Consider the following 13,432-nt stretch of genomic DNA (forward strand, 5'->3'; position numbering starts at 1 on the left):
AAACTCCAAATTCGCAGATACATTTTAGAAAACCCCACTATATGTTTGTTATGTGTTCCTATTCACACAGCACGCCCAAAAAAAGTTCTAAAAATATTTATAACCTTTTAGAGGTTTCTCAGAGGGGGTCTTGGCAGACTGCAAGGTTTTTTTTGAACATTGTTAAAGTGAGTCTGCCCCAAGTCTGTCCTCATTATCATACATAGGAAAAAGCCCAGCCTCTACACCTTTAATCCTTTCTTAGGACAGACCGTGTTGAAATCTAGTTACAACTGATAATGAGGATCTGCATACACAGTACAGAAAGGGTTAATTATGCCAACCACAGATGCCCAGCCCCCTCAAACAGAGAAGACTTTTCGTGCTGGCAGGGGGGGTCCAAAAAACAGCATTTAAAAAAAGTAAGTTGCAATTTTAAAATTTTTTTTTAACCGCTTCAGGCTCGGAAGATTTAGCTGGTCAATGACCAGGCCATTTTTTGCCATTCTGCACTGCGTCGCTTTAACTGACAACTGCGCGGTTGTGCCACGTTGTACCCAAACAAAATTGACGTATTTTTTTTCCCACAAATAGAGCTTTTTTTTGGTGGTATTTGATCGCCTCTGTGGTTTTTATTTTTCTGCGCTATAAACAAAAGAAGAGCGACAACTTTGAAAAAAAACACAGTATGTTTTACTTTTCAGTATAATAATGATCCCACATTTTTTTAAAAACTAATTTTTTCCTCAGTTTAGGCTGATATATATTCTTGTGCATATTTTTGTTAAAAAAAAAAAAAAAAAAAAAATCGCAATAAGCAATTTTTTTGCGCAAAAAAAAAAAAAAATTTTTGCGCAAAAGTTATAGCGTCTACAAAATGGGGATAGATTTATGGCATTTTTATTTATTTTTTTACTAGTAATGGGGGCAATCTGCGATTTTTATTGGGACTGCAAAATTACGGCAGACACATCGGACACTTTTGACACATTTTTGAAACCATTGACAATTGTACAGCGATCAGTGTTAGAAAAATGCACTGACTACTGTGTGTAAATGTCACTGGCAGGGAAAGGGTTAACACTAGGAGGCAATTAAGGTGTTAACTGTGTTCCCTATGTGTGTTTCTAACTGTGGGGGGATGGGACTGTCTAGGAGGAGAGAGCGAGCGATCGGTGTTCATACATTATATGAATGCACGATCGGTCTGCTCTTCCCTGAAAGAATCGGGATCTGTGTGTTTACACACACAGATCCCGGTTCTCGTTCTGTCATGAGCGATCGTGGAAGCCAGGTGGTCATCGCATCCGCCAGGCACTCGCATCTGCTCCTGGCACACGCTGCAAGCGAAAGTGCCCCTGGTGGCCAAAAGGTGAAGCGACGTAAGGTAACGTCGTTTCACCCAGCCGTGCCATTCTGCCGCAGTAAAACTGCGGCGGCTGGTCAGCTATCTGTGTTAAGCTATCTGTGCTAGGACATGTAACAAATACTGTATAAAGTGTTATCCCAATAAGCTTGCAAAAGTGGAAATACACTTTGGCAGAAGGAACACTTTTCCCTGGGGTGTGCCTAGAAGTTCTATGTATTCTAGGTAACAGGAAGGCTAAACAGCAGTTTTGAATGTTGAGTACCCGGCCAAAGGCCTGAAGAATCTGAATAGTCGTTTGGACATTTGCAAATAGTTTAAATAGAGATGAATCCTTCAGAAGGTGGTCTTCTAGATACCCTATGACCTGAAAACACAGAGTTCTAAGAAGGGGGAGTAGGGGTGCAAGAACCGTTGTAAATACTCTTAGGGCCAAGGATTGGTTGAATGGCAATGTGACAAATTGAAAGTGTTTGTCTCTTACTACAAAGTGTAAAAAAGCACTGATGAGGTGGGTAATTGGGAACGTGCAAGTAGGCATCTTGAATGTTTGCCAATGTAAGAGATTACCTCTCTGAGAGGCAATTGCTGACCTTACTGATTATATATGAAATGTTGAAACCTGAGGGTACCCATTTGGGGTTTTAGGGCTAGAATGGGACAAATACCCCCCCCCCCACAGGGTTATTGTACTGTGAATAGCCCAATTAGCTGCAGTTTGACAGCTTGCAGCAATAGCGTTAGGCCTGCAAGAGTAGAGCCTTTAGGAGTGTCCCAAATTTTCTGTCTGCAGAATCTTTAAATGAAGGAACATATTCTGTAGGCATAGTAAGAGGTTTAATTAGGATTGAGACAGCAGGGTTTACTACTGGAACAGTCTACTTTTAGTAAATTCTTTTTCCACAGGATATACTGTACAACAGCAATGGTTTTTGAAGGAGTTAAAATCTTTTTAAGAGTACTCAAATTGTCATAAGTTGCCCAATCTATTTTTTCGTGGAAGGGTGGAAGGGGGGGGGGAGGCGGTGGCAACAGCGCAACAGGTGGTGGAATCCAACACCTAGTCATCCACCTGAGACTAAACTCTAAATGGCAAATTTTTTATCACCAAGTTTAAAAGTAGATAAGTGAACAAGCTCAAACAAATTCCTGGTCTCTTGATTATTATTCATTTTTATTGCATAGAGCAAATACTATCCAGAGGACACCTAAGTAAGTGCACAGCAAATAATGAAGATATTAAATCTCATACTTGCTATAAAACTATAGTACTGTTCTGATAGGACGAACCTCTTATACCTTACCATGTCGTTGGTCCCTATTTAGGTCCAGTTTTCATCTGTGATGGGGAGGTTTTCAGGGCCTAGGAACTATAGCAATTCATTGCACTCAACTCCGAAGTGAATGCCCAAGCAGAGTCCACTGCCCGAAGCAGCAGGACAGGCCTTCCCCACACTGAAGGATCCCGTTCCCAAGTTATTACTAAGGTTACACTCTTCCGGGTGCACTGCTTTAATTGTTATAATAGAAGGCAGTGAAGAATCCAGATTAAAAAAAAAAAACTGGTTAAGCAATAAAAAAAAACATCTCCCTAGGGGAGAAAACATCCATCACCTAAAGACACTAGCAAAACACTGAGGTCTCATGGAGTGGAGTAGGGTTATAGGGGGGTATGGTATGTCCAAGGTGGCTTGTCCAAAAGGTTTGCCAGTGTTCAATCACCACCTGATGGCGACAGTCTAAACCCTAGGGTCTACAAATGTCAAGCCTGTCCCCTGTATCGTACGATTAGGATAATTCTTGGAGTTACACAACTTTAATCCCTGCTAACCTATAAAACAGATTAGAATGCAGGCATACTTCTGAATCAATTTAAAAGTACAACTTTTTAAAATGCCTGCCAGAGTAATTTTCCCACTGTTTGCCTGGTAGATTCCGAGACACTTCTTAGCTGCCACTCATGATAATTTTACTCTATGCAGCGCTGATGGGTACTCTGCTAACGGTCAGCAGTACGGAGTAAGAATGCTCTTCGGAAGTATTAACAAAATTCAGTAAAAGTCAGTAGTATAATTCTGCCCATGTGCATACCTGGTGAAGTTTTAATGACATCCGGATTCCTGGGACTACTACCTTTCTGAGTAATTCCATGTCTGCAAAAATCCATTCATCACGGATGGAGGAAATGCGGAAATCTCCCTTGAACAAGGCGTGTAGACCATACAGGAATGACTCCAAATTGCTGTAATGTAAATTATTGCAACAAAGTTTAGGACATGAATTCCTGTAGAGAATCCTCTATTATTTTTAAGTTCTAATATTAACCTGCAGTTGTCATCAAATAGGACTTCAACTTACCTAGACATGTGGTGAGAGGCTGTTCCCAGGGCTCTTCTTCCCAATATACAAAGGCCATAGCACAGAGTAACCAAGGCAGAATCTTTCTCTGCATCAATAGGCTAACGGAAATAATTATTTTTACATTGTAAACACACAGCATGAATGATACAATTAGCTATTTACAAAATGTTATTAGCTTGATAAAATCACGTTGATTTGGTGCCATGGTGAACAGTTTAGGTAAAATTACTCTAAAAATATGTAATAAAACCTTACTTAGTAATATGTTAGGTTCACTACTAATTTATTGCAGCCACAAAAAAAAAACAAAAAAAAAAAAAAACGAATCCCACTTCCAATCTGAAGACTCAAAGAGACTTTGAGTAAAAACTGGGTTCTTATGTGGCATTTGTAAGGCAATCTTAAGACTAACCATTGGAAGCACTTACAATTGCAGTTAGAGATTTTCTTTTCTTTAGTAGTCAGAAAATCTTTGCGTAACTGGGTTAATGCATTCCTCATCACTACTGCACCATGCAAACAAAGTACAGTGCCTTGAAAAAGTATACATACCCTTGGAATTTTCCACATTTTGTCACGTTTCAACCAAAATTGTAAATTTATTTTATACGGATTTTATGTGATAGACCAACAGAAAGTGGAACATAATCGTGAAGTGTAAGGAAAATGATAAATGGTTTTGCAAAATTTTTTACAAATAAAAGATCTGAAAAGTGTGGTGTGCTTTTGTATTCATCCCACCTGAGCCAATACTTTGTAAAACCACCTTTGCTGCAATTACAGCTGCAGGTCTTTTTGGGTATGTCTCTACCAGCTTTGCACATCTAGAGAGTGACATTTTTGCCCATATTTCTTAGCAAAATAGCTCAAGCTCTGTCAGATTGGATGGAGAGCGTCTGTGAACAGCTAATTTTCAAGTCTTGCCACAGATTCTCAATTGGATTTAGGTCTGGACTTTCTAACACATGAATATGCTTTGATCTAAACCATTCTATTGTAGCTCTGGCTGTATGTTTAGGATCTTTGGATTGCTGGAGGGTGAATCTCCACCCCAGTCTCAAGTCTTGCAGACAGGTTTTCTTCTAAGATTGCCCTGTATTTGGCTCCGACCACCTTCCCATCAACTCTGACCAGCTTCCCTGTCCCTGTTGAAGAAAAGCATCCCCACAACGTGATGCTGCCACCACTATGTTTCACGGTGGGGATGGTGTGTTCAGGGTGATATGCAGTTAGTTTTCCACCACACATAGCATTTTGCTTTTATGCCAAAAAGTTCAATTTTGGTCTCATCTGACCAGAGCACCTTCTTCCACATTTGCTATATCCCCCACATGGCTTCTCACAAAATGCAAACGGGACTTCTTATGGCTTTCTTTCAATAATGGCTTTCTTCTTGCCACTCTTCCATAAAGGCCAGATTTGTGGAGTGCGTGACTAATAGTTGTTCTGTGGACAGATTCTCCCACCTGAGCTGTGGATCTCTGCAGCTCATCGAGTGTTACTCTTGGCTGCTTCTCTGATGAATGCTCTCCTTGCCCGGTCTGTCAATTAAGGCGGACGGGCATGTCTTGGTAGGTTTGCAGTTGTACCATACTCTTTCCATTTTCAGATGATGGATTGAACGGTGCTCCGTGAGCTGTTTAAAGCTTGGGATATTTTTTTATTACCTAACCCACTTTTAAACTTCTCCACAACTTTATCCCTGACCTGTATGGTGTGTTCCTTGGCCTTCATGATGCAGTTTGTTCACTGAGGTTCTCTAACAAACCTCTAAGGGCTTCACAGAATAGCTGTATTTATACTGAGATTAAATTACACACAGGTGGACTCTATTTACTAATTAGGTGACTTCTGAAGGCAATTGGTTCCACTAGATTTTAGTTAGTGGTATCAGAGTAAAGGGGGCTGAATACAAATACATGCCACACTTTTAAGATATTTTAAAAAAAAATATTTTCCTTCCACTTTACAATTATGTGCCACTTTGTGTTGGTCTATCACATAAAATCCCAATAAAATACATTCCCGACAAAATATGTAAACTTTCAAGTGGTATGAATACTTTTCAAGGCACTGTACTGCACTTTGGATTCTAGGTCAAGGCATAACAGTTACCTTTTGGCAAGTCATTCCCGGGGAGAAGGGGGGGGGTTATCTGCTCATAAGTTTATGTGATCCTTAACAATGGTGTTCTCTAAATTTTTGCCATTTGGTCTGTTAAATGTACCATGGAAAAGGCTTGTTATATCTGTTGGATAAATGCACAAAAACCCCAAAAAACTGTTGACCCTGCTGGAAAACAAGTGAGCTCATAAACAGCTTTGAACGCGAAACTGCCTGAGATTTCAATGCAATGGAGGCAATCAGCCCTGATCAGTTCTACTCTGTGGACCACAGAACAACTCCCTACTATGTTCTGAAGCTGGAGAAGGGGAGTACTTTAGTCCATATTAGGTGTGAGCAGCCTAGTGCGGCAACCCTGCTTCTACAGAGATACAGTACAGTGACTCTGACCATGGTCATCCTAAGACAGGAAATTTGTTACTAACAGGAACAGCAGCAGAAAAAGAAAAAAAAACCTGAAAAAATAAAAACATATGCAGCCACCACATCTAATGCTGCCTGGTAGCAGAAATATATATATACATGTTTGCTCCTGCCTTTAATTGCATTTTAATCTCTAGTTAGGCATAATATGTATAGGCACACTTATGTCACCTTTTCTCTCCGAGAAGAACAGTACTTGATCCAGTTCAGGTAACTTGCACAGAAGCTCTCCCGAGAAATGCCAGCCAATCGCAGGTCATAATCTTCATCAATATTTGGATTAAAAGTGGGGTCTACATCCACATAACAGTGATCAGAACACGGCCTAAGACCTTCTTGCATTGTTTCATTAGCTAACCACTCTTCCAGTTTTGATGAGACTGTTACATAATAGATAATGCCCTAACACAAAGAAATTAAATAGTCAGTATTTATGCAAACAGAATGGAATAATTTTATTTTTCAGGAATTCAAAGGTTTCTAGATATCCAAGATTATGAATAGTAAGGTTCTTGCCTTAAAACGTCCTCTGCAGACATTTACCTATAGGTATTGCAAATATCTCCTAAACGTTTACCGTTTAGGAGATATTTACATTACATGCAGCCAGTGACATAACTGGAGCATGCGCTCTGAAAAAAACGGCCACAGGTGCCGTTCCTTCCGAGCCCTGTGCAGTGAACAGCGGTTCCCGCGCTGGTGTGACGACATCATCACGGCTCTGGCCACTCACAGCGCTGGAGCCCGCAAACCTGGAAGAAATGTCAGCCATCTCAGCGGTGTGCGGGCGCCGCTGGAAGGCTTTGTTCTAACGCAAGTATTTTATTATAATAATAATGCGATGCATAGTAGCTCATTACGCCTTTGTCTTACAGGGTTTTTTTTTACAACCTCTTTAATTGCTTTGTGGCAAGATAAACCACTTGGTTCAGTCATGTTAATTGGCTACAAATTGATTTTAATGTGCTTCAGGTCAGGTATTTGACAACAAATATTAAAGCTGAACTCCAGCAATTAAATATTTTGCATATTTACATTGGGCTTGCTTACAATAATGTAAATTTGCATATGTAATTCTCCACCAGCCTCTGCATAAACTGCAAATCATTATAGTAGTTCGGGCTACTACAGTGATGACCAAAATCCTCTGGGTGCCAAGTCATTCAGAGAATGTCTTGCATTTTTATCAATGTATGCAAAGCAATCTCTGGTGGAGAATGGACAAGGTGGAGATTGTAAAATTACTGCCCCTTATCTCTACCTTGTCCAAATGATACACACTAAACATTTATTGATAAAAATGCAACAAGTTCTTCTGGATGTCGTCCATGCCGAGTGAGCAACCTCCTGTGGTTATTACACAGAAGGGCAGCTGCTTGGCATGGTCAACGAAAACTGCAGCCATCACTGCAGTAGCTATTGAGTTCTTTGACACAAAATATGAGAAACACTTCCACTAGCACTTATCTGGTAACATGATTGTTTGGCGTTATTATCTACAAAAGATTGCACAAATGTTGCTTTCTCAAAAACCTAACAGGAGATATAAGGCTGGCCCATACATTATAGAATTTTCTTTTCTGTCAGAATACGATTACTGCTGCGGGCTCTAATCGTACAATTAAAAAAAACTGACAGGCGTGTTGCACTGAAGTCGATTGATAGATCAACTTCAGTACAACCAACCTGCCCATAAATGGATCGAAATTCGGACAGTTCAATGCGTCTAGGGCCAGCGTATTCATTTGTGAAACCACACTGTTCCAATAACAAAAGTACATGCTAGTGTAAAATAGGAAACTTTACAAACGTTCACATTTCCTGTCAAGTTTTTGGAAATCTATAATTACCGTATTTATCGGCATATAACACGCACTTTTTTCCCCTGAAAATCAGGGGAAAATCGTGGGTGCGTGTTATAGGCCGATCCCCCCCCAATTGTGTGTGATCGGAGCGATCGACACAGCCGTGTGGAAATTCAAATACGGCGCCGAGACTGCAGGGACTCGGCGGAGCGGAGCTACACATAGCCGAGAGTCCTCGGGTTTTCTCGGCGCTGCTTACAGTCCCGCCCATAGGGCGGAACTGGGCGGGACTGTAAGCGGCGCCGAGAAAACCCGAGGACTCTCGGCTATGTGTATCAGCGCTCCGCCGAGTCCCTGCAGTCTCGGCGCCATATTTAAATTTACACAGGGCTGTGTATGACGGCAGGGATCGCGGCGATCCCACAAAGCTGCACGGGGGGGCAAGGCTGCACGGGGGGGCAAGGCTGCACGGGGGCAAGGCTGCACGGGGGCAAGGCTGCACTGGAGAAAAGCTGCACTGACATGGCTGCACTGACATGGCTGCACTGACATGGCTGCACTGACATGGCTGCACTGACATGGCTGCACTGACATGGCTGCACTGACATGGCTGCACTGACATGGCTGCACTGGGGCAAAGCTGCACTGACAAGGCTGCAATGGACACTGGGGCAAGGCTGCACTGACAATTCTGCACTGGGGCAAAGCTGCACTGACAAGGCTGCACTGACAAGGCTGCAATGGACACTGGGGCAAGGCTGCACTGACACTGACAAGGCTGCAGATGGACACTGATAACGCTGCATTGATGGGCATTTTAATGTAAGTTTTTCTTCCTTAAACTTTACTCCTAAAAGTTTTTTTCCTTAAAATTCCCTCCTTAACTTAGGTGCGTGTTATACGCCGGCGCGTGTTATACGCCGATAAATACGGTAAATAAGGTGAGCTTTCACACGATTTTCTCAAAGGTTTCACCTTGAATTCCAGTCTAGGTGAAACGGTTAATGTAAAGTATGTGGGAAACTTTAGCCTGTAAAAAATATTGTCATAAAGAAAACGGGTATTTTGATTTACTTGTCATTTCCATGTCTTGGAGTACAGCACCGTACACAGAACTTGATTTCTTAGACCATAGTTTATATGCCGTTGCCTTCAGGTGAATGGACACTGGCAAAAACTTTGCTGGGAACCACCCCCCGTGTACCCAAAATAACTCTGCCCACTCCATGAGGCATCACTTTTTTTTTTTAGCAAGCAGTAAAAGATTAGAGCATAAAGAGGGGCGGGACCTGTGTCCTGTACTGTACTCCAAGATATAGAATTTACAGGTACATCAACATTCCCATAATCCTAATAGTACAGGATACAGTAATTCTTAAACCATAGGATGTCCCCAGGCCATAAATCGAGGGTCGAGCAAAACAACAAAAAAAAAAAACAAACAAAAAAGACAAAACGGCAGCAACAAACCCATAGTGAAAGAACAAGAAGGGTCAATGGATCCGAAAAGACAAGCGACAGCAGAAGCACCTTGTGGCCAAAGTACGGAACAGAGACTCAAACAGCCATCTGTCAAAAAACAGAACAATTGGCTCATGTAGGGAAGGGGAAGGAGGGACTTGTTTCGTGAAGGCTAAAGCCCTAGAAAAAAATCTAAATACCACCCAGTTGGGTGAAGGAAGGAGGAATCCCATAGAGGGACCTCCCTGAGAGATATAGAAGGGTGAGTTTGCAAAGGAACACATGGCAGGCAGCCATAGATGACAGTCCTGACCCCACCTATAAGGGAATTGTAATTTTTTTTTTTACGCCTGCAAGGCCCGAGGAAAAAGCCATTGGATGCCAAGGCAGAACTACGGCTGCCGAGGGCAAGAGAAAAGAAGGTTCCATTCTTAGAGGCTTTTTAAGGAGGTAACCCCTTTTGAGCATAAATGGAGAACTTTGTGTAGGCAAGCACATGAGGAAGGCCCCGGAGAGGCACAGAAAGAGGCAACGGGTGACAAAGAGCAGCTTTTTGCAAAAGTGTACACAGGGGCTGTGAAAGCTAAAGGTGTTAAGAAGAGGATACACAAGCCCTAAACAAAGACCTGCAGGGTACATTAGTACAGAATGAAGAACAAATTCTAGGATGAATCTTTCTATCACACTAGGTGAGAATTAACTCACATATGAGGCTGAAGAGTATGGTGGAAGCAATCTGTATGCCCCCAGAAAAGAGGGGCACCCAACTAGAGGTTGGAATTTGCCCAACTGATGAAAATAAGATGATGGGAGATCTCTGGGCCAGAGTCTGCAAAGTAGTCATAACTTATGAACTACAGTGAGGGAGGCAGGTAAGTGTGGCAGGGGCAACAACAGACCATATGTGGAAGAGAAACAAATGCAAAGAGTGCTGAGAACAAAGGCTTCTCCCTATGTAACACAGGGTAAACTTAACTTGGTAAAACTCAACTCTGAAAAGGGAGTGGAAGGGTATATCAACACCAATATATGTAATGGAGCTAACCTCCCCACATAGTGAGTAGCAGAGTTCCAGTGTCCAATGATCTGGATGGAGAAAGCCTGTTCCAAATGAGTCTTCCAGCTTAAACCTAAAGAAATGCTCACGGAGAGTCCACCAAATTGTGTTTGCTGTTTAAGTTAGAAAATCTCTCTGCCCACTAGGGGCTATCTTGTGTTCTCAATTGACACTAATAGATGCACCGGGCATACTGTATTGTGTACCCTTGATCTGGTTATTAAAAAAGTTGAGTTACTTGGGTGTACAAAGATGATTATACACACTATATGTAAAAGATTCTGTACATCTATTGCTGCTACTCTGCTGTGGATGTTTCATTTTGAAGTTGATTTTTTCTTCTTTGTTTTGTAAACCATGTTTGAAAATTCAATTACTGGGACATGCATCCCTAAATGGAGAGGGGTCTATTTGCAGGATTTTGAAATGTCACTAAATCTCCCTTAAAGGGAATGAGACAACCACCCCTTGTGACTGCAAACTACAAGGAGTTGTATGGAAACTAAGGGTGCGCATCTTCAATGGTGTCACGATTCGATTAGGATAATCCTGTCCACAATTCGATTCTGCGATACATCGTGATTACTGCGCATGGTTAAAAACCTTTTATCCAAAAATTCAAGCAGTCAGAAAAACTCAATATTTCGGCAGAGGGATGGTGGGACCAGAGGATTTAACTAGGACTAGGAGTTAACACAGTGGAATGTGTGAACGGGAAGACGGAGCTGAACTTTCAGTAAGGGGCCAGTACGAGTTGTAAGCAGAGTACACTCACATGTACTCTGCTTACACGTGTTAAACTGTGTCTTATTGAATCCCGTGTTATAATACATTAAGTGCCCCACTGTACATGCCTTTTAAAAAATATGTAGCTACATACTGCATTTCAGACTGTCCCTCCGCTCTCATGCCACTCAGATTGCCCAGCTCGCCGCTTGCTGCTCTCCTCTCGTCAGCGGAGGATTCTCAGAGCAGCGGGCCGGGCAGTCACATGAGAGCGGAGGGACAGTCTGAAATGCGGTATGTAGCTACATATTTTTTAAAAGGCATGTACAGTGGGGGCACGTAACGTACTATAACATGGGAATCAATAAAGACACATTTTAAAACTTGTAAGTAGAGTACGATGGGAGCGCTCTCCCAGGAGTTGGGGGGCAAGTCGGGATGACGTCACCCGCCAATCAGTTATGCTGGCTGTAGCATCGATGCCGCATTGTGGGCACACAAATCTCAATGCATCGATGCTACGATTATATTCAACACTCCTAATGGAAACTGTCTAATTGTGTGATGCAACAAGTAAAAACACGCAGCAGAAAAAACAACAGAGGACAGGTGTGGGGGCAAACCATCTATAAGAAGGGGACCATATACCGAAAACCTGTCCTGAAAAATAGTACAAATAAAGTATCACGGAGAGTACTCTATTGTTTATGTTACAAAGCAATACAAATTATCAGTCATAGACAACACAATGAGAGCGGCGAGTGCTGTGTCTTTCAAAGAACTGAGAGAAAAGGATTTTACAGTGAGTACAAAGAAAATCCCATTTTCTCTTTCATTGAATGACATAGCTGTGATCTTGATCTCTGGACTGTTAGGACGTCCCAAAGCAGTCTACTGAGCGGTGGGGAGAAAAACAACTTGCTAGGCAGGAACAGTACAAAATAACGATCCACAAGACTCGCTAATATCAAAGAGGAGAACGAATTAACCACATAAGATAGGGTCACTGACAGAGGGACATACGAGGGCCAGGTCACGCAGGATTGCTATCCCAAAAACCCCAAGGTCCCCACTAGGAAAGTCGGGAAGATCAGAATGTTGAACAGATTCCAAAGCTGTGAGAAGGCCATTCCACACGAACCACCTCCAAACAAGAAATTCTATTCACTAATGCACAGCAGTCAAATAAGTGATGTGAGAACAAGGCCTTGCAGAGGCAGAAGACTGACACCAACATAGGGAGGGTCGAATTGCAAGGCCACCATATCCAGACCAGAACGAGCTGGGCATCAAATAACAAAGTGGCCAGCTGTAAAAAAAAAAAAAAAAAAAAAAAAAAAAAAAACACACACCTCACAAAGGCTGAGGCAACAGGGAAGGTAACCAAAAAGAAAGAATGGAAGATGAAATTACCAAGCTATGCAAATATCCCAGAAACACAGTAGGTAGAACAAAGGGATACACCCAGGAAATACCTGGCACAAGAAGTCCTAAGAAATAAGAAACATTGGTCTAAAGGGGAGGAAAAAAAAAAAAAGCACAATTGCTCGTGAATTCACTGCTAATGGCACACAGGGCCAGGTGCCAAACCAGACCATATAACAAGAAGGTGAGGACACAGATGCTGGAGTTAATTTGGAGTGAAGATATCTGCCTGCACCAGGCCAGCAAGTCACTCAGATACAGCAGAGGAACAACTAACAATTAGAAACAGTGAGCAGAAAAAAAGCAAGCCAGACAAGACTTCTGACTCTCAAAATCCTCTCCCAGAACCAGTCATTAAGACAATGACCGGAAACAGTAAGGCACCAGACCTAGGACAAAAATCTAAGCAGTCCAGAGGATGCACAGGGATTTCTGGCCTATGCAGATTCCTGGCAGTTACTCTTTCTGCTTGGCCCAAACAGGGGCAGGAGCACCCCGAAAGTGGATCTTGCTATCTAGAGCAGATGAGAAGAATTAACAGCAAGTAGCGCCGATCTCACAAGTTACCAGAGCAACCAGCGCTTTCTAAAAAAACAAACAAAAAAAGAAAAAAACAACGTTTAAACTGGGAAAACAACAGAAGATTTTTGGGAGCAGGGCATGGTCCCTACCTGGATTTGAACAGTATGCCAACCATTCCATTCC

The 13,432-nt window shown here is 42.1% G+C and overlaps 1 protein-coding gene across 10 annotated transcripts in view; it reads right to left on the reverse strand.

The window, feature by feature from the left end:
- Nucleotides 1-13,432, reverse strand: part of PCNX1 (pecanex 1) — a 307,205-nt gene that overhangs the window by 33,834 nt on the left and 259,939 nt on the right. For all 10 annotated transcript variants that reach the window (XM_073609815.1, XM_073609817.1, XM_073609816.1 and 7 more), the window contains 3 exons: nucleotides 6,425-6,655; nucleotides 3,704-3,804; nucleotides 3,437-3,587 (listed from right to left, as the gene is read on the reverse strand). In XM_073609815.1, the coding sequence (XP_073465916.1) occupies nucleotides 3,437-3,587; nucleotides 3,704-3,804; nucleotides 6,425-6,655 (483 nt within the window). The remainder of the gene's footprint in view (nucleotides 1-3,436; nucleotides 3,588-3,703; nucleotides 3,805-6,424; nucleotides 6,656-13,432) is intronic.

This window comes from Aquarana catesbeiana, linkage group LG13, assembly GCF_042186555.1.
Source record: "Aquarana catesbeiana isolate 2022-GZ linkage group LG13, ASM4218655v1, whole genome shotgun sequence".
NCBI lineage: Eukaryota > Metazoa > Chordata > Amphibia > Anura > Ranidae > Aquarana > Aquarana catesbeiana.